The sequence below is a fragment of the Pseudophryne corroboree genome, chromosome 12 (genome assembly GCF_028390025.1).
Source record: "Pseudophryne corroboree isolate aPseCor3 chromosome 12, aPseCor3.hap2, whole genome shotgun sequence".
NCBI lineage: Eukaryota > Metazoa > Chordata > Amphibia > Anura > Myobatrachidae > Pseudophryne > Pseudophryne corroboree.
The window spans coordinates 116,132,150-116,157,994 of record NC_086455.1 but is presented as its reverse complement, the minus strand read 5'-3'; the positions used below and the strand labels follow the sequence as shown (position 1 = coordinate 116,157,994).

Genomic DNA, 25,845 nt, shown 5'->3' with positions numbered 1-25,845 from the left:
TGGGTGATGACAAGACTCTTGCTCTTCTGCAGCAATACTCTGAACTTTTACTACAAGCAGTGGAAAAGAGGATGGATAAGAAACTCTAAACATTCAATGCAGGGTGTGGACTGCAACGTTTTTTATTGTTTGGACTGTTTTTCACTGCAAGCCAAAAAGTTTAAACATTAAAATAAATCTAGTGTAATTGGTAATTTAAAGCCTCTACACCAGTAACAGTGGACACTGTTTTTTGTTACGAGGATCTCCCCAGATTAGCAGCACTTGTCTCTCAAAATGATCCTATTGTGGCACTGAACCAATGGCTTATGTTCTGTTTCTGCTTTCAGTTACTCGCAGAGGTGCAGAATTTTAAAAAAATCCATATGTTTAAATCTAGTATGGTGTACATGGCTGCCTCCCCTGGGTATAGGTGACATTTTGTGGTCTGAACCAATATTTTCCTAGTTTAATGCTTCAGTTTACAAAATGGCTGCCTCAGATGTGTGTTGGAAACAGTTACTTTTACAGAACTTTGAATAAGTATTATATTTGTTGCATTATATATTTTAAATTATTGACTTTTATTGCTTTGTTTGTTTGATATCTGTGTTTCTCCCTCAAAAAGTTGCCCATTAATGTGAAGTTTTGTCTACAGGTGGAAGTTAGCACTTTCCAGCTGTTGAGGTCCAAAACATTGTGGTATGGGAATTGTAGTTTTAGCAGCCGAACATCACAAGATGGATTCATCTATCTTTTAAAATGGGCCTGGCACATACACATGGTGAAGACTCTAATTTTATTTGCTGAACCAATATTTATGAGAATTCGGTGTGTTAGGTCAGCAATTCCTTCTGAATTAATTAAGACCAAATACTGATCTTTATTTGTAACTGATACATAGTTGTCAGGCTTTATTCTAATTAATTTTGATTCAGCTCATAAAATGGATGCCTACAAGGTCTGTAGGTGACATGTCCACTCTAAGTGCTAGCGCCATATTGATAAATCTCATAAATGGAACATTTTTGAGGGATGGTTTACATTTTATCCTTGTTATATTGGTCCTGTCTTATTTCTGTTTGTTATTTAAATTCACCCAATTCTAAGTGATTTGTTACCTTCTGAACAAGGGCACATCGCATGTAACCAGCAACTATAATATATATCCCAAAACATAGCTGTGAGAAACCTATGATGGCTTCCCCCCTTTAGACCATACACCATGTTAATGATTGGCTTTATACTGGCAAGTTTCTCACCACTTTGGCCCATAGTGTATATAGCTACCCGTACATGAGAACTTGCCAAATTGACCCATTTTCCTTAACTTTACATACAGTAATTAATTCTTATTACTCTTCACATTTGACAGCAGACGAATGGTTTGGAAACCTATATCCACTGATGTGGATAAATGTCAGCTGACAACAATAATAGTTCTGTTTTCCACCTACCAACTCTTTTTTACTGGTTGTGCAGAGATGATGTTTTTGTATTTGTTTGGAAACCTTCTGCTTTAACCATTTGATTAATGCAAGTTGTAGACCGTTTTGAAGTTGGACTTTATTTGGAATGTTTCTGGGTACGTGTAGGGTGTGCGGATTTTTGAATTTCCAGTTTGATCTATGCATGCAGCATTTGTGCGGGATAACTGTGTTAACTTCCCTTATGTTGATCTGAAAGAATTACAAAGTGAGGCGGGTCCTCTAACTCAGACAGGTTTATGTTACAGTTTATAGTACATTTTAAGCAGGTTGAAGATTGTTTTTTTTAGTGTCAGGTTTAACGCCTGTATTTGTTATTTTAATTGTTAGAAAGGATAGAATAGGTATAAACCTACTGGGTGCTCACCTTTTTGTCATTTGATTGAGCAACAGTGTTTAAGACCATTTGTAGGAAAGCACATCGGACATGAGTGGAGTGGACTGCTTATGCATGAAATGGTTTTGATTTTGAAATTTGTATTCTGAGTAATTAAATTCCTGATGTGTTACATGCTAAATATATGGCGTAGTTTGTGCCCTTTTAAATTTGACATAATAGCAATTTTATAATTGGATCCCATGGAGGAGGAGGAGAGTGAATATAACTTAGAGCATCTAGATCTTCCTATTTTTCTTGTTGTTTTTCACTATTAAACTAGTTTACGATTGCCCTGAATTGATCAGGAAACTGAGCCATTTATTGTAAATAGAAAAGCAATTCCTAACGTATAAAACAAGGAACTTTTTAGGCCAATTTAAATCGGTCTCGTATATGTTGGGCAATGTTGTCATTCCCTCTTTGACTGATGTAAGAAGACAGTGATGCAGGCTAAACCATACTCTAGCAATCACATCTACAGCAACACTACACAAAATATAAGGAAATGGTTTTTCTTGCGTGTTATATAATATGTTGCATTTTGTTCAGTCCTAACTAAAAGAAATGAGTTTTAGAGCTCATTTTCGGTGGTCTGTATAACTGAAGACAAGATAAAAACCATTGCGTAATCAGAACAGGATGATCAACAAACACAAAGAGCTACATTACATGGATATGAATATGTTGCTTAAGATCTAAAGATTCAGTTCCTCTGGTTTTGCTAATAACGGTTTATTGCTGTTGTAAATAGTGTAAGATAAACTTATATTAAAAAGGTCCTTGGGTTGTTGAGCCTATGTGGATATAACGTTTTGGAGCATGGAAATAAGATGCATGAGAATATCACTTAGGGAATGCTTCATTCATGAGCAATGTATGCTCTGTACTCACTCTAAGCACTACAGGAAACTTGGGCAATCCGTGACGGTAGATGCTAGATTCAAGTGGCCTAAGGGACCTTTTATGTCAGGGGGAGGAGCCTCAACACAAGGGGGAGGAGCTAGGCCAGCGGGATAGTTCCTCTACTATCCACGCCACCAACTATTACCTTTAGTAATCAGGTAGCGTCGCTTCGCTCGCCACCGAGCCCGAAGCGTGGCGAGCGAAGCGAGCCCGCAAGGGTACTGTTCGGGTACCCTGTTCAGCCGTAGCTCCTCCCCCTGGTGACGTGTCTCCACCCCTAGTGACATCAGAAGGTCCCTTCTTCCACTCCGATTTAGAACCAACCAATCCGTGACACCTCTGGTAAATTTGGAATTACTAGCCCCAGCACACTTGGAGATGTGACTTCCTTATCAGCTGGCAACCCTCCGGTTACATACTGACAGCTTAAAGCTGTAATTTGCATCGAGCAGTCCTGTGCCCCAGACTGTTCCATTGTCCACTTCAGCAGTAAGCCGCTGCTACAGCCTCTGTGCGGCCTTCACACGCACACACACTTCTAAATGTACATGTTTTATACTTTCATATAAGGGAGGAGATAACCTTTTGAAATGCCTTTTTTAATCATTTGGAGCAATTGTTATGTTTTGTGTGTTTTTGCACTGTGATCTGCCTTTCTTATTTATGAAGAGAGAATTTTTTAAAGGTTCCTTTGTACTTCATGTCTTAATTTCAATAAAAGCGTGAATCTTTTAGAACCTTGTTATGTTTTTATAACCTATATGTAGATTACGGTGTCTTCTGACAATACCGAATACTATTACGGAGCTAAATTACCCTTCAGAATCCTCCACATTAATGTTCAACAGCCCCAACAAGGAAACTCAATGTGACATAGTGTGTACCTTTCCAATAGAACGTTTACAGGTAGTTTTCTTTTGATTGCGCAGTAGGTCAGTGGTGCTTGGTACTAGTTAAAGCATCCCTCCCTATCAGTAATGTACTGATGGAACTGAAGCAGCCATCTTCAGGTGTCTAAAGAGAAGAATGTCAAAGGGAATGGCGTTCCTTTCCGTTTTTTATGTTCCTCAAAGACAAACATTGTAAAAACGAATCATAGCGTAATATGTTTTTAGTGTATAATTAGACACCATATGTGAAAAAGAGATTCTAATATTTGTGGTGTATAACATAGAGAAGATGCCCATCCACAGATTAATTAAATGGAGAAAACACTTTCCTGCTAGGCTTATGAGGTTACCTCATGGTTTACCCCAAAATGAAATGAGGTAACAGCTTTGGATATAGATAGTGTACAATCTCCTCACACCCAGTGGAAAAACACCTTATGGTAATAAAATGACCCAAACAAATGAGGTCTATACACGTAGATATTCCAAATGGCAATACAGGACACAAAGGATCTTCATTAACATCAGGCACTTTATTGTACTCGATCAAAAAAGCATGGGAAAAGATACTCAACGTAGTGTGATACTGTATAAAAGATTTAATAAAAAGTATCCATATAAACAGACAAAATATAAAAACAAGTAAAGGTCCCAGTGAGTTAGAGCGCCTACCAGATGTAAATGGCTCAGTGTAAGTTCTTCCGGAGTCCGGTTACTCCCAAAACAGTCCAGTTATATAGATGCTAACCAAGTGGCAGGATAGCAAAGTCCACACGAGATCCTCACCGCCAGCTACGCATTTCAGTCTCCCTAGCTCAGGCCCTGCTCACCGGGTTGGGTTGGGTATGAAATCCCGACTATGAACTTCCCGAAGGTCACAATACCGGCAGCGGAATCCCAACTGTCGAAATCCTGACATATTTTGGTAAGTATTCTAAGGGTGGAATTAAAATGTTTGAAAAGTCAGTTGGGAGTCTGGTTTTTTTCCTGTCTATTAGATAGGAAAAAACAATCTAATAGACAGGAAAAAAACCAGACTCCCAACTGACTTTTCAAACGTTTGAATCTCCCCCAATGTCTAACAATAACGTCCCCTCACATAGCCTAACCCTAACTGTTCCATTTGGAAGCCTAACCCTCCCCATAGTGTCTAACACTAATACTCACCGTCTGTATTTTGATCATTAGGATTCTGGAGCCGATATTGTGACCATCTGGATGGTGCGCGCCGGGTACAGATCGCCATCCATCATCGATGTTTAAAAATCATTGGTGGTTGATGGCTGATGCCAAAAAGTTTTGCCATCAATGGCAAAAAACAAATAGTTCTCCACCATCGATGCTAGAGACACCACAATGGTATTTTCTCTATCATCCATAGGGGCTGGAGTTCTGTACCATGGGGTTATAGATGGGGTGATCAGGAGAGCTGGCACTACATTTTTCAATGTGTGTGACTGGCTCCTCCCCCTCTATACCCCTCCCCAGACCAGTTTTAGAAATGTGCCCGGGAGAGCCGGTCACTTCCTCTGGAGCTCCGGAGATTTCTTTGAATTTATTTTAAATATTTCTTCAAGAAACTACAACAGTCTCCTGCCCCTGCCAGACTGCTACGTGGGAGCTGCCGGGGGAGCTCTGCCCCACCCTGTGGGGTTTGGAGCCCGAGTTCCCGCTGCAGGGACATCAGTCCCTGGGTGCCTTGCATCCAGCAGTTCACTGCTGACGTGAAGCCCCAAGCAGCCCGCTGCCACCGGCAGCATGGCTGAAGACTACAGCTTGGTAATGTATAGCCCGGGTAAACATTGGGGGGGCTATAAAACGAAACCGTGTCCTGTTTATCCTCAATCATTACAGAGGCTCAGAGATGTACTGTCCATTAACAGCTATTATAAACCTGTTATCCACTGTAATATGTAGCTCAGCAAGCTAATGCTAGGGTCCAGTATAAACCAGTTTGAGCACAGCTTCTGACTGATCCTTACATTCATCGCTACTGGAGATTTACAGCCTTACAGTGACGAGCCATACTGAGCTCAGCCCCTGCACATTGCTCTCTATGGGGTCTATTCATGAAGCAGTGAAAAGAGTGGAGAAGTTGCATGGCAACCAATCAGCATCGAAGTAACATTTATAATTTGCATACTATACCATACCTCCCAACTGTCCCGATTTTCGGGGACTGTCCCACCCGTGTGCCGCGGTGGGGAGGGGGGGCAGTTGGACGGCTCTGTATCTTGCTGCCCTGCTTAGCACAGCATCTATTCACTGGAGTCAGAGGGAGAGGTGGCATACCCTTAGTGACGAAAATGGGTGTGTGGCTCGCGGTCCTCCCGTGAAGCCACACCCCCTTTTCTTAGGCCTCGGCGCGTGTGTCCCTCCTTAGAAAAGTGAAAAGTTGGGAGGTATGCTATACAATTGTACGGAGCAGCTGATTGGTTGCCATGGGCAACTTGAACACATGCTCATTTTCCACCCTTTTCACGGTTTCATGAATAGACCCCTAATAGTGTTCGGGTGCTGCAGACGCGCGTCGCTGCCATGAGCAGGAGGGGCGGCTGGCAGGGGGCCTCCGGGATGCTGAAACCTAACAAGCAGGGGCAGAGGTTTGTTCATACTGTACGTGCGGATAGCAGGTACACGCTGGCGCGAGGCGGCATTCACTCCCGCGCTACAGTTACAAAACAAATCAGCGTCTCACGCCACAAATGGTACTGTGTCCCAGGGGCTCCACCTCCGGTGCAGGGAACGGCTGGTTCCAGCACGGGACTCCCTGGGTGCTGTGGCGCAAGGGGCGGCTCGCATGGCTGTTGGCCATTTCCTGCTTTAGAGTTCGTTGCAACAGCACATAGGGTGCAAAGAGCGACTGTTTTAGAGTAACCTCTCTGGATGTGGCGGTACATGCGGCTGGTGTGCCGTCCCTACATTGGCGCTGTGCATAGAGCATCTTTGAATTTAGGTGTCATGCTTGTGGAAGGCGAAGCTAAGATCCGTGAGCATGTACTAATATAGACATCTCGGGTAAAACCAGCACTGCGCGTCCTAGGACATGTTCAGATTTAGGTGCCATGTGGGTGGGGGCGGAGCTCCGTAGTAACATTAGAAGACTGGTAACCGTACACTCAATAGGGCTCATATGTGAAGCTAAGCAAGTGAGGTCTGGTCCAGGTTTGGATGGGAGACCTTGTTTTCTGTTTCTAAAGAGACCGCCTGGGAATAACAGGTGCTGCAGGCTTAAAGGCCCATACACACTTGCCGATAAAATGAGACGTCGCTCGTTTTCCCCCTCCCTGAGCGATGTTGCTCATTTTATCGGCAAGTGTGTATGCCGCCAGCGACGACCGATGCGCGGCCCCGCGGGTTGGCAATGATCGTCGCTGTCGGCAGTGCATGCAGGCAGGATCTGGACTGTCGTCCAGGAACTGCATGTACGGCCGGCGGAGACGTGACGTCACTAAGCGATATGAGCAGACATATCGCTCAGTGGTAACAGGCGGCTGCCGACCGGCCGGCCGGCCCAGGAGGGGAAACGCTAGATGACGTCGCTCACAGAGCGACATCGTCTAATGTGTATGGACCTTTAGGATCTGGGTTCCTACCCAGATCATTTACAACGGTAATAAATTGATGAAGACTGGCCCATGGCGCCATTCGCTCCCTCGCGAGGGGGCTGAGTTATACAAGAGGACACCCCCATATATATCTGAGATGTATATACATTTTATGTAAAGATGTATGTGTGTGTATGTATGTATGTATATATATATATATATATATATATATATATATATATAGTGAATAAAAGTTACTGCAGCACTCAGAGTCTTAGCAAAACAAACGTGTATTATAAAATCACGTATGTATTATAAATACACGTTTGTTTTGCTAAGACTCTGAGTGCCGCAGTAACTTTTATTCACTTTACTAAACAATATCCTGGAGGCACCGGAGCAGCTATCTTTTGGAAGTTGGAGTGCCAGTCCACACACCACCAGTGTGTGTGTATATATATATATATATATATATATATATATATATATATATATATATATATATATATATATATACACACACACACACACACACACACACACACACACACACACACACACACACACACACACACACATATACATACATACACTGCTCAAATAAAATAAAGGGAACACTAAAATAACACATCCTAGATCTGAATGAAATATTCTTATTAAATACTTTGTTCTTTACATAGTTGAATGTACTGATAACAAAATCACACAAAAATTATCAATGGAAATCAAATTAATTAACCCATGGAGGTCTGGATTTGGAGTCACACTCAAAATTAAAGTGGAAAAACACACTACAGGCTGATCCAACTTTGATGTAATGTCCTTTAAACAAGTCAAAATGATGTACACCACTGTGGTGGCGTTGTCAGACTGTACTTGAACAGGTCTGTTCTGTATTAAATGCTGGGCCAAGTTCAGAGCATTGAACACCGCCCGCAGTTCCATAATGTTTATCGGGAGGAGAGACTCCTCCTTGGTCCACCGATCTTGAAGGAAGTGTTGCTCCAACACCGCGCCCCAACTTCTCAGACTGGCATCCGTCATCAGAAGGACCCAGTTGGAGATCCAGAAGGGACGACCCCTGCTCAATCGTTGGTCCTGAACCCACCAGCTCAGTGAAAGAAGGACCTCCGGAGACATGGAGATCATTTGAGACCTGATCCGGTGAGACAGACCGTCCCACTTGGCAAGAATCAACTTCGGCAGAGGGCGGGAATGGAATTGAGGGTACTCCAGCATGTCGAAAGCAGACACCATGAGACCTAGCACTTGCATTGCCGAATGTATCGACACTTGCGGACGAGATAGGAAGCATCGAATCCTGTCCTGAAGCTCTAAGACAGGCATGTCCAACCTGCGGCCCTCCAGCTGTTGAGAAACTACACATCCCAGCATGCCCTGACACAGCTTTAGCATTCTCTGACAGCAAAACAGTGTCAGGGCATGCTGGGATATGTAGTTTCACAACAGCTGGAGGGCCGCAGGTTGGACATGCCTGCTCTAAGATTTTCTCCTGAGACAAGAACAACCGCTGGTTGTGAGTGTCCAACAACGCCCCCAGGTGCACCATGCTCTGAGCAGGGACCAGGGAAGATTTCTTCCAGTTGATGAGCCACCCGTGGGCTTGCAGAAACTGGATAGTCAGATCCAGATGGCGTAGGAGAATTTCTGGTGAATTTGCCAGGATCAACAAGTCGTCCAGGTACGGTAGGATCCAAACCCCTTGACGGCAGAGTACAGCCATCATTACCGCCATGACCTTGGTGAAGACTCGCGGAGCCGTGGTCAAACCCAAAGGTAACGCCTGAAATTGGTAATGGAGGTTGCCGGGTGGTCTCCTGGCGACCACCATACCGGCGCCGGCATACTGCCAACTTTTCTCCCTCTTGGGGGTCCACGACCCCCCTGGAGTGAGAATAGATAGCGTGCCCACAGCGTGGCGAGTGCAGTGAGCCCGCAAAGGGCTCATATGCGCTCGCCCAGCTGTCGGTATGCCGGCGGTCAGGATTCCGGCGCCGGTATGCTGGTGACCGGGAGCCTGACCGCCGGCAACACATACTACTCCCGAGGTTGCCAACCACAAACCTCAGGTACTGCTGATGTGACACTGCGATGGGCATATGCAGTTAATTAAGCATCCTGTATGTCCAGGGAGACCATATAATCCCCAGGTTCCAAGACCAGAACAATAGAGTGAAGAGTTTCCATACGAAACTTGAAGACCCTCACAAATTTGTTCAAGGACTTGAGGTTGAGAATTGGCCGGGAGGACACATTTGGTTTCGGGACTAGGAACAGCAGTGAATTGAACCCCTTGCCTCTCTGAACCAGAGGCACCTGTACTACCACTCCTGTGTCCAGGAGGGACTGTCGGTGGCAAACGCAGGATTTGCATGGGGGGGGTTTCCAGAACTGGGTGGAGCCAAGCACGGGGGTGGGGACTGAGGTGACCCAGTATATGCTGGGTCCGTAAAACTAGTGTGTCTGTATATGTATGTGTATATATATATATATATGTGTATATATATATATATATATATATATATACACCTATGTATATATTTATATACATATACACATAGCATATTAAACATGCATATATATATGTATATATACACATACACACACATACATACAATACATGTATATATACGCATGTATATATATCATGTGTGTGTGTTTATATGTATGTATATACATGTGTATATATGTATGCACAAATTGCACATGGATATATATGTGCTGTAATTAAAATAAAGTAAACTTTTATTAAGCACTTACAAGTGCCACCAGGAAGAAAGCAGGCTGCAGAGGACGCTAGACAGCCATTAATAATACTCATGCAGCCAAAAAAAATATAATTTTCTGGGTGCTCGGAAACCCCCCCTGGGTGCACCACTGACTGTACCACCGAATGAAGGGACGCCTGTCAGACAAAATCGATGAGGGAGACAATTCTTGAAGAAAACGTCATAACCTCGAGTGACGACTTCCCGTACCCAGGCAACGGAAGTGGTCCTCAACCATTCCTGGGTATACCCTAGAAGTCGGCCCCCACCCTGGAATCCCCCAGACGGAGGCCCGCCCCGTCATGCGGCAGGCTTGTCAGTTTTGGAAGCAGGCTGACGGGCAGCCCATGCCCTTTTGGGTTTGGGCTTATTGGGTTGGGAAGTGCGAACCCGTTTCGGGTACGCCTTACCTTTTGCTTTCCCTGAAGTACGAAAGGAGTGAAATTGAGTACTTTTAGCCTTCGGCAACGAAGGAGCAGTACTAAGTAGACATGCTGTTTTAGCAGAAGCTAAGTCAGCCACTATCATGTTGAGATCTTCTCCGAAAAGAATGTCTGCCATAAAAGGGAGTACCTCCAGGGTTTTCTTAGAGTCCAGATCCACAGACCAGGACCGTAACCAGAGAATCCGGCGAGCCAAACTGGACGTAGTAGAATCCTTGGCCGCCAGAATACCGGTATCAGAAGCCGCCTCCTTAATGTAATGAGAAGCTGTGACAATATAAGATAGACATTGTCTAGCATGATCAAAAGTGTTGGAAGGCAACTCCGCCTTGAGCTCCTGAGCCCACACTTCAACAGCCTCTGCAGCCCATGTCGCTGCAATGATGGGCCTATGCGCAGCACCAGTTAGGGTGTAAATTGCCTTTAAACAACCCTCCACACGCTTATCCGTCGGTTCTTTCAGAGACGTGACGGTAGTTACCGGCAGAGCCGAGGATACCACCAGCGAATCCACTGGGGAGGGTGTCTCCCAATTTTTACTTTGCTCCGCAGCGAGGGGTTAGCGAGCCAGCATATTCTTGTGAGGCGTGAATTTCTTTCCTGTATTTTCCCAGGACTCCTGACGTATGTCAACTAAATGGTCAGAATAAGGTAAAACTTGTTTAACCACTTACTGACGTTTAAACATGTCCGGTTTCTTAGGGCCAGCATCAGGCTCCGGATCATCAGTAATTTGAAGAATGGTCCTGATAGCCTCCAACAAGTCAGGAACATCCACCTGTGAAACAGAATCCCCATCAGAAGCGTCGGGATCATAATCTGTGGGGTCAGTATAAACACCATCCTCATCAGATGAGGAGTCTGGGATGTTGGTGGATTGTGAGGAAGTAATGGCCCGCTTAGAGGACCCCTTGGTCTTAGGCGGACGAGGGTTAGACTTCTGAGTAGTCAGTGATTGGTTCAATTGCTGTAACTGAGCGGACAGTTGATCTGTCCGTGGTGGGTTAACCGCAGGGACCATAAGTGGTTGCGCCGGCACAGGAGGTCCCATAGGGGGCGTTAGTCTAGTTAGCAGCGTATTCAATAGCGTGGAGAAGGTAACCCAAGGTGGGTCATAGAGGAGGCAGCGCTAGGCATTCTGGAAAGGTGGTCAAAGCTTTGAGCCTGTCGGTGCCTCGGATCAAGATCCTACTCTACACCCCAATGTCATTCCCTGTGGAGTCCAGTGTACCCAGCAGCAGAAATATTATATATATATATATATATATATATATATATAAAGTGTGGTAGACCTAACAATATCGCTAAATGAAGAGCTCAACCTCAAGACGTACTCCCTGTTAGACGGAGTACAAATGCAAAGAAAGGGGTGGTGTCTAAGGGAGCTGAACCCAACGATATCTTCCAGAATTTGTCCACAAATCACTTTAAAATAATTTTTTAATATATATATATATATATATATATATATATAAAAGTATTCAACAATCACAGTGAATAACAAATGGCTGACATAATCAAAATGCAGACATATTATGGACACCATATATTGCTGATAATTGGTAAGTCCAATGTGGTTTTCTTAATTATTGCATATCCGATGTTCTTATATCCGAACCAGAAACCCGACGCGTTTCGTCCAACTGGACTTCATCGGGGGCTCAATATCAAAAACAAGTCGGAAGAACATAAAGGAATAGATGACCAATAAATGATCGTATTAATCCCACATCAGTAAAACAGGCTTTGCAATAACAGATGTAATAAAGAATGAGCTGATTCCACAGCAAGGTTTGTATTGAATATGCTCAGCAGGAAGAGTGGCTTCTCCTAGTCAGCAGACTATATATATATATATATATATATATATATATATAGATATATAGATATATAGATATATAGATATATAGATATATAGATATATAGATATAGATATATATATATATATATATATATATATCAAACAAATACTCTCCCTCTGCGCTAACTGGTATACTTAGTAAGGACTGTCACATACATTTTATATGTTTTTTGTAACATTGTGTTCTAGTGTTCTCAGTGTTTAGATTTACTGATTTATATTTCTTCCCTAAAATATGATAATGGAGAGCTTATTGTTGTGTGCTCATGTGCACATAGGTTTATCTGTGACATTTTATCCCAGTACTCTTATACCCCTTTCATACCTAAAACTGCGGTCCTGGGATCATACAGGGACATTCCCAGGTAAGACCCCTTGCATACTGCAGTCAGCAGCCCGGCATATTGCCGGGTTGCTGACGTCAGCGGTGACGGCGCAAGAGTTCACATGATCTCTAAGCGCCGCCTGCTACATAGAGAGTGAACGGGAGCCGGGGCACAATGACCCGGCTCCCATTCACACTGACCAGGTTCCCGGGAAGATCCCGGGACCAACCCTGGAAGATAGCAGGGTTGAAATGCCAGGGCAGGAGTCCAGGGATTTTGACCCTGTACACTTTCACACTGAGAAATTTCCCGGGTTGATGTGCGTTCATGTGCATTAACCCGGGAAATTTTGGCTGGTGTGAAAGGGGTATTAGTGTCTGGTTTTGCAGATTTGCACTTTTACTTTGACCATTAAGAGCACAGCTCTGTTTGTATGATTTGTTAGAGTTGTTTATTCCTGATATAAAGTGGTCATTAGTAATAATAGTATCCCCTAGCAGCAATATAGATACTGATGGGGCACTCATTTTCTGTTCATGTGGAATACCCCTGTTATAGGGACAGCCTTATAATTTGATGAGGTTCCACAAAAAGATGTGTTAACCATCTGCTATTAGAATTAACATCATTAATTAATCAATTATATAACGATATGCATTCATTAATTATTTGCCCTAATATGAATTCATCAGGTTCTCTATCTAAGTGATTTTTCTGTACCAGGGTATCCGAATTTTTCTTTTACAAGTTTTCTCACTATAAGGTACGTGAGGTGACACTTTGATATTTTTGATATTTTCCTATTTAATGTATAATGTTACAGTCCAGCATACTTGATCAGATCAATATTTCTTAATTAGGCCAAACTGGTTGTATACCAGAAAGCCCCGGTGATATATGGGATTTCCCACCAAGCACGTATGAACGAGTCTTATCGTATTTTACTGTTCGTATAAACAACTGTACGTTCCAGTCATTCGAGGTATGACCCAAGACACCATCATTATGTTCTTTCTTCCTTTTTTTGTTGTTGCCCTCTTTCTGTCTGCTCGGACATATTTTGTATAATTACATGTTCCTTTCATGTTTTAATGGAATGTATTATTCTAGTCTAGATCTTTTATTGTATTTAGTTTAGATAAATTCTTCTGCAATTATAGATGTACCCCTGATGAAGTCTTTTGTATAAGATGAAACGCGTTGGGATATCTGTATTGTGATGTTATCTCCGAACCAACTATAAGGAGAAGGAGGAGACTGTTGTCAATCACCTACAATTGTATTCAACGCTAAGAGTCATACTGCTTAAAGTGTGGAATAACACATCTCCTCTGTATCAATATTGATTCTGAAGTTATTATGTCTTTTAATAAATTTTATATGTAGGAACATGTTGTTACTTTGTTTTAAACATTAACCATTCAAGGGTTAAAAAATTGGGTGTTGATATGACCCCCTGGCGCCGATTCTCCAATTGTTGCGTGTGTATATGTATGTATGTATGTATGTATATATATATATATATATATATATATATGTTGCGGATTCAACCTCCTTATGGAGGTTGAATCCGCAACACACCCTGAGTGAACGTATGAACATTAGGTAAAGTCGCAATTTTCCTCTGGAACCAAACTGACAAGGCAGAAATATGAACCTTGATGGAGGCCAGACGAAGGCCCAAGTCCAGGCCCTATTGTAGAAAGGCCAAAAGTTTGGCCGTACTAAACTTGTAAGCATCATGGCTGCCTGTGGCTCCTTGGAACTTGTCGGTGGTTCTAGAGGCATTACAAGAGTCTCCGTTTGAACCCCTTGAATCTGCAGACCTTAAGTGGCTTTCTCTTAAGGTTTTGTTTCTGCTGGCTATTGCCTCTGCTAGACGTGTGTCGGATTTGGGTGCCTTATCTTGTAGGTCACCATGTCTGATTTTCCACCGTGATCGGGCGGTTCTTAGAAAACGTCCCGGGTATTTACCTAAGGTGGTGTCGTCTTTCCACCTTAATCAGGAGATTGTGGTTCCGGCTGTTGCCTCTCCCGAATTGTCTTCCAAAGTGCGGTCTTTGGATGTGGTACGGGCTCTCCATATCTACGTGAAGAGAACTGCCTCCATTAGGAAGTCAGATTTTCTCTTTGTTCTGTTTGGTTTTCACAAACGTGGCTCGCCTGCTCACAATCAGACCATAGCCAGATGGATTAGAATGGTGATTGCACATGCTCATGTACAGGCTGGCCTTCCAGCTCCTGCTACCATAAAGGCCCATTCTACTCAGTCGGTTGGACCTTCTTGGGCGGCCCGCCGTGGTGCGACCCTTGAACAATTGTGCAAAGCGGCTACGTGGTCCTCAGTGAACACGTTCATAAGGTTTTATGCCTTCGATACTTCCGCCTCCCAGGATGCTTCCTTTGGACGCCGGGTTCTTGTGCCCGCTACAGTGCATCCCCTCCCATAAGGAACTACTTTAGGACATCGCCAATGTCATTCCCTGTGGAGCCCAGTGTACCCAGCAGCAGAAAACGAGATTTACGGTAAGAACTTACCGTTGTTAAATCTCTTTCTGCGAGGTACACTGGGCTCCACAGGGAATGACTGGACACTGAGCTCCAGAGGGGATAGATTGTTCCCCGCCGTCAGGGATCGCTCAACCCAGCAGCATGCCGCCACCCCCTTGCAGAGCTGAAGATTGTGGCGAGTGAGTTACCAACCCCCCTAGCAAGCGGGGGGCCGGTGTGAAGATGGTAGCATCAGGGTAGGAGCGCAGTATCATCTGCGCTATGGAGGCTCAGCGGATCATAGTGCGGTGCTGTGAGGGGCTCCCTGAGCCAGCGCCTATGCCCTACACTGGTCACGCAGCCTGTCGGGGTCCCTGTATCTCAGCCAGCATCAATCCTCAGGCCAGTATAATCCTGTGAAGAGCGGGAAGACCGCTCCATTTTGGGGGCGGAGCTTCTCCTCAGAGCGGACCCAGCAGAGTTTCAGCGCCATTTTCCTGACTGCACAGCGCTGACAGTGAAGAGCAAGTCCCTCCACAGCAACTCCAGCAATCTATCACGGTACCAGGGGGTTGTAGAAAGGGGGGCTGCAAAACGACTGTGTAACCTATTAAGGTGTATATGCATAGGAATGGTATATTACAGTTATAGATGATCTGTTGTGACTGAGATTAGATTAACCTGACAATGTGGTTTTCTTATACTTAAGATACGGTATATGGTGAAAGCACATGGCAGGATACCATTTTAACTCAACTTCCTGCTTTTTTTTTCCAGGAAGTTTGCTGTGGTCCTACAACACTCGACCACTGGGGCAGCAGGGGTTTTAGTTTGAATACTGTACAGCACAGGTTTCACTTATTTTTGTGTGTACCAGGTGCACTGCACTTCTGGGTTATACACACTTTAGATAGTTTTTTACTGAGTCATGGGACTTGTCTTTACCTGTATACTGTCTGTCTACATAATGAGTAAAGCTAATGCAAAATCCAAAAAGCAGCTTGTGTGCAATGTCTGTAAGAGTGTGTTACCTGAACTACCACTTGCACAGTGTGTTTGGTCCATATGGGTACTAATATGAACCTTTACCCTGATCCTCCTTGGGCAATGATGGCAGGTGTGATGACTGACTTACAATCAGAGTTGGCCGCTGCACGAAAGGAGCGTGAGGCAGCTAGATCTGAGGTAAGGGTAGTACCGCCTGAGATACTAGAATGGGCTCAGGAGATGTCTTTGCAAGTCCAAGTCTAGCCCAGCTCTGAAAAATAGTTCTCTTTTGTCTTATAACTTACCAGTTTCAGCTATGTTGCATTCTGATGATTCACCTGATATATCAGGGGGAACAAAAGAAAGACGAATTGGACCAGCAGTCACATAGTGAGGTTACTGATTGCCCGGCCATTGATAATCTCATCAGGGCAGTACATCAGGTTCTAAATTTTATGGAGACTGAAGAACCTCTTTCAAATGATGAGGTATTATCTGCTAAAAAAAACAGAGAGCACTGGTGTGTTTTCCTAATTCAGATTCTCTCAATAAACAGTTGATGGAAGCTTGGAAGAATCCAGATAAACGGTTTGCAGTGCCTAGGCAATTTCTGTCTAACTGCCCGTTTCCAGAGTCTATGACAACTAAATGGGAGAACCCACCAGCAGTGGATTCCTTAGTGTCCAAACTTTCAAAGAAATTAACCATTCCAGTCCCTGCTGCGATGACTCTTAAAGACCCGTCTGATCATATGCTAGAAGCTATGCTGAAGTCAATTTATACAGCAGTAGGGGTGTTGCTTCGCCCTGCTTTGGGTTAAAAAATAAGAATTTACTTACCGATAATTCTATTTCTCGTAGTCCGTAGTGGATGCTGGGGACTCCGTCAGGACCATGGGGAATAGCGGGCTCCGCAGGAGACAGGGCACATCTAAAAAGCTTTTTAGGTCACATGGTGTGTACTGGCTCCTCCCCCCATGACCCTCCTCCAAGCCTCAGTTAGGTACTGTGCCCGGACGAGCGTACACAATAAGGAAGGATCTTGAATCCCGGGTAAGACTCATACCAGCCACACCAATCACACCGTACAACTTGTGATCTGAACCCAGTTAACAGTATGATAACAAAACGAAGTAGCCTCCGAAAAGATGGCTCACAACAATAGTAATAACCCGATTTTTGTAACAATAACTATGTACAAGCATTGCAGACAATCCGCACTTGGGATGGGCGCCCAGCATCCACTACGGACTACGAGAAATAGAATTATCGGTAAGTAAATTCTTATTTTCTCTAACGTCCTAGTGGATGCTGGGGACTCCGTCAGGACCATGGGGATTATACCAAAGCTCCCAAACGGGCGGGAGAGTGCGGATGACTCTGCAGCACCGAATGAGAGAACTCCAGGTCCTCCTTAGCCAGAGTATCAAAATTTGTAAAATTTTACAAACGTGTTCTCCCCTGACCACGTAGCTGCTCGGCAAAGTTGTAATGCCGAGACTCCTCGGGCAGCCGCCCAGGATGAGCCCACCTTCCTTGAGGAATGGGCATCTACATATTTCGTCTGTGGCAGGCCTGCCACAGAATGTGCAAGCTGAATTGTACTACAAATCCAGCGTGCAATAGACTGCTTAGAAGCATGAGCACCCAGCTTGTTGGGTGTATACAGTATAAACAGCAAGTCAGACTTTCTGACTCCAGCCGTCCTAACTATATATATATATATATATTTTTAGGGCCCTGACCACGTCTAGTAACTTGGAGTCCTCCAAGTCCCTAGTAGCCGCAGGCACCACAAGAGGTTGTTTCAGGTGAAAACGCTGACGCCCCTTTATGAAGAAACTGGAGACGAGTCCCAGTTCTGTCCTGTTCAAATGGAAAATTTTAATATGGGCTTTTGTAAGACAAAGCCGCCCATTCTGACAATCGCCTGGCCGAGGCCAGGGCTAACAACATGGTCACTTCCCATGTGAGATATTTGTCAACAGCATGGTCACTTTCCATGTGAGATATTTCAAATCCACAGATTTGAGCGGTTCAAACCAATATGATTTTAAGAAATCCCAACACTATGTTGAGATCTCACGGTGCCCCTAGGGGCACAAAAAAACTGTATATGCAATACATCCTTTACAATCTGGACTTCAGGAACTGAAGTCAATTCTTTCTGTAAGAAAATCTACAGGGCCGAAATTTAAATGTTAATGAACCCCAATTTGAGGTCCAAAACACTCCTGTTTTCAGGAAGTGTAGAAATCGACCTAGTTGAATTTCCGTCGTGGAGCCTTCCTGGCCTCACCCACGCAACATATTTTCACCACATGTGGTGATGACGTTGTGCGGTCACCTCCTTCCTGGCTATGACCAAGGTAGGTATGACCTCTTATGGAATGCCTTTTCCCCTCAGGATCCGGCATTCAACCGCCATGCCGTCAAACGCAGCCGCGGTAAGTCTTGGAATAGACATGGTACTTGCTGAATCAAGTCCCTTCTTAGCTCCCCAGGCCCTTAGTCCTCTGTGAGCATTTCTTGAAGTTCCGGGTACCAAGTCCCTCTTGGCCAATCCGGAGCCACTAGTATAGTTCATACTCCTCTATGTCTTATAATTCTCAATACCCTGGTTATGAGAAACAGAGGAGGGAACACATACACAGACTGGTACACCCACGGTGTTACCAGAACATCCACAGCTATCGCCTGAAGGTCTCATGACCTGGCGGAATACCTGTCCCGTTTTTTGTTCGGGCGGGACGCCATCATGTCCACCTTTGGTCTTTGCCAACGGTCCACAATCATGTTGAAAAACTTCCCTATGAAGTTTCCACTCTCCCGGGTGGAGGTCATGCCTGCTGAGGAAGTCTGCTTCCCAGTCGTCCACTCCCGGAAAGAACACTGCTGACAGTGCTATCACATGATTTTCCGCCTAGCGAAAAATCCTTGCAGTTTTCACTGCCCTCCTGCTTCTTGTGCCGCCCTTCTGTTTACGTGGGCGACTGCCGTGATGTTATCCCACTGGATCAATACCGGCTGACCTTGAAGCAGAGGTCTAGCTAAGTTTAGAGCATTATAAATTTGCTCTAAGCTTATTTATGCGGAGAGAATTCTCCAGACTTAATCACACTTCCCTGGAAATTTTTTCCCTGTGTGACTGTTCCCCAGCCTCTCAGGCTGGCCTCCGTGGTCACCGGCATCCAATCCTGAATGCCGAATCTGCGGCCCTCTAGAAGATGAGCACTCTGTAATCACCACAGGAGAGACACCCTTTTCCTTGGATATAGGGTTATCCGCTGATGCATCTGAGGATGCGATCCGGACCATTTGTCCAGCAGATCCCACTGAAGAGTTCTTGCGGGAAATCTGCCGAATGGAATTGCTTCGTAATAAGCCACCATTTTTACCAGGACTCTTGTGCAATGATGCACTGACACTTTTCCTGGTTTTAGGAGGATCCCGATTAGCTCGGATAACTCCCTGGTTTTCTCCACTGGGAGAAACACATTTTTCTGGACTGTGTCCAGAATCTTCCCTAGGAACAGTAGACGTGTCGTCGGAAAAAGCTGCGATTTTGGAATATTTAGAATCCACTCGTGCTGTCGTAGAACTACTTAAGATAGTGCTACTCCGACCTCCAACTGTTCTCTGGACCTTGCCCTTATCAGGAAAGCGTCCATGTTTCTTTTAAGAAAAATCCTCATTCCGGCCATTACCTTGGTAAAGACCCGGGGCGCCGTGGACAATCCAAACGGCAGCGTCTGAACTGATAGTGACAGTTCTGTACCAGGAACCTGAAGTACCCTTGGTGAGAAGGGCAAATTTGGACCTGTAGGTAAACGTCCCTGATATCCAGTGACATCATATCGTCCCCTTCTTCCTGGTTCGCTATCACTGCTCCGAGTGACTCCATCTTGATTTGAACGCTTGTATGTAAGTGTTCAAATATTTCAGATCTCACCGAGCCGGTTGGCTTCAGTACCACAATATAGTGTGGAATACTACCCCCTTCCTTGTTGTAAGAAGGGTACTTTGATTATCACCTGCTGGGAATACAGCCTGTGAATTGTGTGAGGGGGAGACGTCTCGAATTTCCAATGTACACCTGGGATATTACATGTAGGATCCCGGAGTTCCCTTGCGAGTGTTGCTGAAACTCTTGAGATGACCCCCTACCGCACCTGAGTCCGCTTATACGGCCCCAGCGTTATGCTGCGGACTTGGCAGAAGCCGTGAGGAGCTTCTGTTCCTGGGAATGAGCTGCTTGCTGCAGTCTTCTTCCCTTTCCTCTCCCCCTGGGCAGATATGACTGGCCTTCGCCCGCCTGCCCGTATGGGGACGAAAGGACTGAGACTGAAAAGACTGTGTCCTTTTCTGCCAATATGTGACTCGGGGTAACAAAAGGTGGATTTTTCAGCTGTTGCCATGGCCACCAGGTCCAATGGACCGCCCCTTTATACGGCAATACTTCCATATGCCGTCTGGAATCTGCCTCACCTGACCACTGTCGTGTCTTCGTCTGGCAGATATGAACATCACATTTACTCTTGATGCCAGAATGCAAATATGCCTCTGCGCATCACACATATATAGAAATGCATCCTTAAAATGCTCTATAGACAATAAAATCCTGTCCCTGTCAAGGGTATCAAAATTTTCAGTCAGGAAATCCGACCAAGCCCCCTCAGCGCTGCACATCCAGGCTGAGGCGATTGCTGGTCGTAGTATAACACCAGTATGTGTGTATATACTGTTATGATATTTTCCAGCTTCCTATCAGCTGGCTCCTTGAGGGCGGCCGTATCTGGAAACGGTAACGCCATGTTTTTTATAAGCGTGTGAGCGCCTTGTCCACCCTAAGGTGTGTTTTCCAACTCGCCCTTACTACTGGCGGGAAAAAGGGTATACCGCCCATAACTTTCTGTCGGAGGAACCCCACGTATCATCACACACTTCATTTAATTTATCTGATTTAGGCAAAACTACAAGTAGTTTTTTCCCACCCTACAAAATACCCTTATTTGTGGTACTTGTGGTATCAGAAATACGTAACACCTCCTTCATTGCCCTTAACATGTAACTTGTGGCCCTAAAGGAAAAATACGTTTGTTTCTTCACCGTCGACACTGGGGTCAGTGTCCGTGTCAGTGTCTGTCGACCGACTGAGGTAAATGGGCGTTTTTACGAGCCCCTGACGGTGTCTGAGACGCCTGGACCGATACTAATTTGTCCGCCGGCTGTCTCATGTCGTCAACCGGCTTGCAGCGTGTTGACATTATCACGTAATTCCATAAGTAAGCCATCCATTCTGGTGTCGACTCCCTAGAGAGTGACATCACCATTACAGGCAATTTTCTCCGTCTCCTCACCAACATTTTCCTCATACATGTCGACACACACGTACCGACCTACAGCACACACATACAGGGAATGCTCTGATAGAGGACAGGACCCACTAGCCCTTTGGGGAGACAGAGGGAGAGTTTGCCAGCACACACCAAAAGCGCCATAATGTATATAACAACCCTAGAAGGTGTTGTTTCTATATATGGGCTCTTAATATATAATTATATCGCCAATTTATGCCCCCCTTCTCTTTAACCCTGTTTCTGTAGTGCAGGGGAGAGTGGGAGCCTTCCTCACCAGCGGAGCTGGTCAGGAAAATGGCGCTGAGTGCTGAGGAGAATAAGCTCCGCCCCTTTCACGGCGGGCTTTTCTCCCGGTTATTAGGAAAACTGGCCTGGGTTAAATACATACATATAGCCTTAATGGCTATATGTGATGTATTTATTTGCCAAATAGGTATTTATATTGCTGCCCAGGGCGCCCCCAGCAGCGCCCTGCACCCTCCGTGACCGTGTCAGTGAGCCGTGTAGCAACAATGGCGCACAGCTGCAGTGCTGTGCGCTACCTCTCTGAAGACTGTGAAGTCTTCTGCCGCCTGTTTCCGGACCTCCGTTCCGCCGTCTTTCTTCAGCGTCTGTAAGGGGGATCGGCGGCGCGGCTCCGGGACGAACCCCAGGCTGACCTGTGTTCCGACTCCCTCTGGAGCTCAGTGTCCAGTAGCCTAAAACTTCAATCCTCCTGCACGCAGGTGAGTTGCAAGTCTCTCCCCTAAGTCCCTCGTTGCAGTGATCCTGTCGCCAGCAGGAATCACTGATTAGAAACCTAAAAAAAAACTTTACTAAACAGCTCCTTAAGAGAGCCATCCAGTTTGCACCCTTCTCGGACGGGCACAAAAACCTAACTGAGGCTTGGAGGAGGGTCATGGGGGGAGGAGCCAGTACACACCATGTGACCTAAAAAGCTTTTTAGATGTGCCCTGTCTCCTGCGGAGCCCGCTATTCCCCATGGTCCTGACGGAGTCCCCAGCATCCACTAGGACGTTAGAGAAAGGCTGTCGTTGCATGGGCAACACAGTTCAAGTTGGGCCTACAACAGGATCTTCCCTTAGACTAGCTTATACTTCTTGCTGATCACGTCTGTGAATCTGCTGAGTATTTAGGTACAGCTTCTATGGACGTCGGCCAGGTTTGTTCTCGGATTTCAGCTTCACTAGTTGCGGCACGATGGGCGCTTTGGCTGCGTTCTTGCCAGGCAGCGGCAGAGTCAAAACGAGGAATAGAAGCGTTGCCTTACGCTGGCGAGATGTTATTTGGTCTTGAATTGGACAAATGAATTTCGCAGGCGATGGGAGGAAAGTCTGTTTTCCCGCCATTGCCCGCACCATGGTGGTCATTCCGAGTTGTTCGCTTGCTAGCTGCTTTTAGCAGCATTGCAATCGCTAGGCCGCCGCCCTCTGGGAGTATATCTTAGCTTAGCAAAATAGCGGCCGAAAGATTAGCAGAACTGCTACTAAATAATTTGCTGCAGTTTCTGAGTAGCTACAGACCTACTCCTAGCCTGCAATCACCTCAGTCCGTTTATTTCCTGGTTTGACGTCACAAACACGCCCTGCGTTCGGCCAGCCACTCCCCCTTTTCTCCAGCCACTCCTGCGTTTTTATTTGGCACACCTGCGTTTTTTAGCACACTCCCTGAAAATGGCCAGTTACCGCCCAGATACACCCACTTCCTGTCAATCACACTACGATCACTCGAGCGAAGAAAAAACGTCGCTCGACCTTGTGTAAATCTACATAGTTTTGTGTGAAAGTACCATGCGTATGCACATTTTTGCCGTTTTTTTACTTAATCGCTGCACTGCGAAAATCGGCAGCGAGCGAACAACTCGGAATGACCCCCCATGTCCTAAACGGAAATACGTTGGTTCGGCGTTTAAATCTTTTAGACCTCAGTCCCTTCGAGGCCATGCTAGAGGAATGACCATACAGAGTAGACGTGGTAGAGGACGTGGTTTCCAACAAACCAATAACCGTCAGGATACAAAGTCTGCAGACAAGCCAGTGGCATGATGGGCTTCCGGCCAGCCCATCTCGGATTTTCAGTTGTGGGAGCACGCCTTCAACTGTTTCACTTGGCATGGTTTCAGACATCTGCAGATAGGTGGATCTGAAATTTAGTGTTCAAAGGTTACAAAATAGAGTTCGATTGTCTACCACCAATGCGGTTTTTCAAGACAGGCCTCCCTGCAGACCACAATTCAATCGCTCGTAGATTCAGTAGTTTTGATTCCGGTTCCAGTTCAACAGGGTCAAGGTTATTATTCCAGTCTCTTTGTAGTTCCAAAGCCGGACCACTCGGTCCGACCGATATTGAATCTCAAGGGGCTCAATCAGTACATGACTTACTACAGATTCAAGATGAAATTCCTGCAGTCAGAGATTGCAGGTCTAGAACCACAGGAATTCATGATTTTGCTGGATCTCAAGGATGCGTACTTACACATTCCGATTTGGCCACCGTATCAGGTGTACTTAAGATTTGCAGTACAACAAAACCATTATCAATTTCAGGCACTACCATTTGGCCACTCGTCGGCACCTCGGGTGTTCACGAAGGTGATGTCTGTGATGATAGCTCAGATCTCTGGGAGTGATAATAGTTCCGTACTTAGACGATCTTCTCATCAAAGCTCCGTCTCAACAAATACTCCTTCAACATGCCTTAATAACGTACAATGTACTAGTTCAGCACGGTTGGATTGTCAGCTTCAAGAAATCAAGCCTAGTTCCGTGTCAAAGACTTAAATTCCTAGGAATGATTCTGGATACGGTGGATCAACGACTTTACCTGCCAGAACAGAAAGCACAAAGTATTTGTCATCTAGTACAGCTGGTGCTCAAACCACGGACAGTCTTGGTGCACTTGTGCATTCGACTGTTAGGCAATATGGTGGCGTCTTTCGAAGCTCTGCAGTTCGGAAAATTTCACTCACGTCCTTTTCAACTGGATCTTCTCGCTCAGTGGTCAGGCTCGCATCTACAAATACATCAGTTGGTGTGGTTGTCTCCAAGGGCTCAGGGACGTGCAGGCAGGGGAGGCACCTGTGATTAATTATTAAAATAACACAAAGAAGATACTTATGACACGTTCTGTGTCATAAGTATGTTCTTTATTTTATTCTAATAATTTTAGGGCTTTAAATAGGTTTGGGAGGCACTGATAGCAGTGCCTCCCGTAGATAATGGAAACGGGGATCGAGCGGGGGGCGGGGCCAATAACTGGGCTGTAAAAGCCCATTGAAAAAGATAGGCAAAGCGGCACCTATAGAAGTGCCTTGCTGACATCACTGTCAGCAAGGCAGAAATGATTGAACAGCGGATCCAGCCCTGGATCCGCTGGTCCAATCATCCATACGAGGCGGCGGGACAGTAAGCTGCTCCCCTCCCTTCACCCCCCCCCCCCTTACTCTGTCATCTGCTGCTGGCGATCATCCCTGGGACCCTGTGCACAAGACAGCGGCGGCAGCGCTCCTGGAGCCGGCGTCTGTAAGGCAAGTGCTGAAAATTCAGCAACGGCGGCCGTGCTCTCCTCCTCCATCCTCAGCACCGAGTGTCTGTCTGCAGCGGAGCCGCGTCCGGAGTGCAGGGACAGCGTGAGACGCCTGTGGTGAGTACACGTCTCTCTCTCCTTCTCTCTCTCTCTCTCTCTCTCACTCTCTCTCCTTCTCTCTCTCCTTTTCTCCTTCTCTCTCTCTCCCTCTCCTTCTCTCTCTCTCTCCCTCTCCTTCTCTCTCTCTCTCTCCCTCTCTCTCTCCTTTCTCTCTCTCTCTCTCTCTCTCTCCCTCTCCTTCTCTCTCTCCCTCCCTCTCCTTCTCTCTCTCCCTCCCTCTCCTTCTATCTCTCTCTCTCCCTCTCCCTCTCCTTCTCTCTCTCTCCTTCTCTCTCTCATTCTCTCCTTCTCTCTCTCTGCTTCTCTCTCTCCTTCTCTCCCTCCTTCTCTCCTTCTTTCTCTCTCCTTCTCTCTCTCTCCTTCTAATCTCTCTCCTTCTCCTTCTCTCTCTCCTTCTCTCTCTCCTTCTATCCTTCTCTCTCTCCTTCTATCCTTCTCTCTCCTTCTCTCCTTCTCTCTCTCTCTCTCTCTCTCTCCTCTCTCTCCTTCTCTCCTTCTCTCTCTCCTTCTCTCCTTCTCTCTCTCCTTCTCTCTCCTTCTCTCTCCTTCTCTCTCTCTCTCCTTCTCTCTCTCTCCTTCTCTCCTTCTCTCTCTCTCCTTCTCTCTCTCTTTTTCTCTCTCCTTCTCTCCTTGTCTCCTTCTCTCTCTCTCTTTCTCTCCCTCTCCTTCTCTCTCTCTCTCTCTCTCTCTCTCTCTCTCTCCCCCTCTCTCTCTCCTTTTCCCCGGCCTGTGGATTGACGTATGTAAGCATAATTCTCA

General features: G+C 45.6%; 1 protein-coding gene across 5 annotated transcripts in view; it reads left to right on the top strand.

Annotated features, from left to right (window-relative positions):
* MAPKBP1 (mitogen-activated protein kinase binding protein 1) overlaps positions 1–3,485 on the top strand; it is a 373,799-nt gene extending 370,314 nt beyond the window's left edge. For all 5 annotated transcript variants that reach the window (XM_063947904.1, XM_063947905.1, XM_063947901.1 and 2 more), the window contains one exon: positions 1–3,485. This exon is cut by the window's left edge and continues 220 nt beyond it. In XM_063947904.1, coding sequence (XP_063803974.1) covers positions 1–89 — 89 coding nt within the window. In that variant the 3' untranslated portion in view covers positions 90–3,485.
* Positions 3,486–25,845: the final 22,360 nt, after the last annotated feature.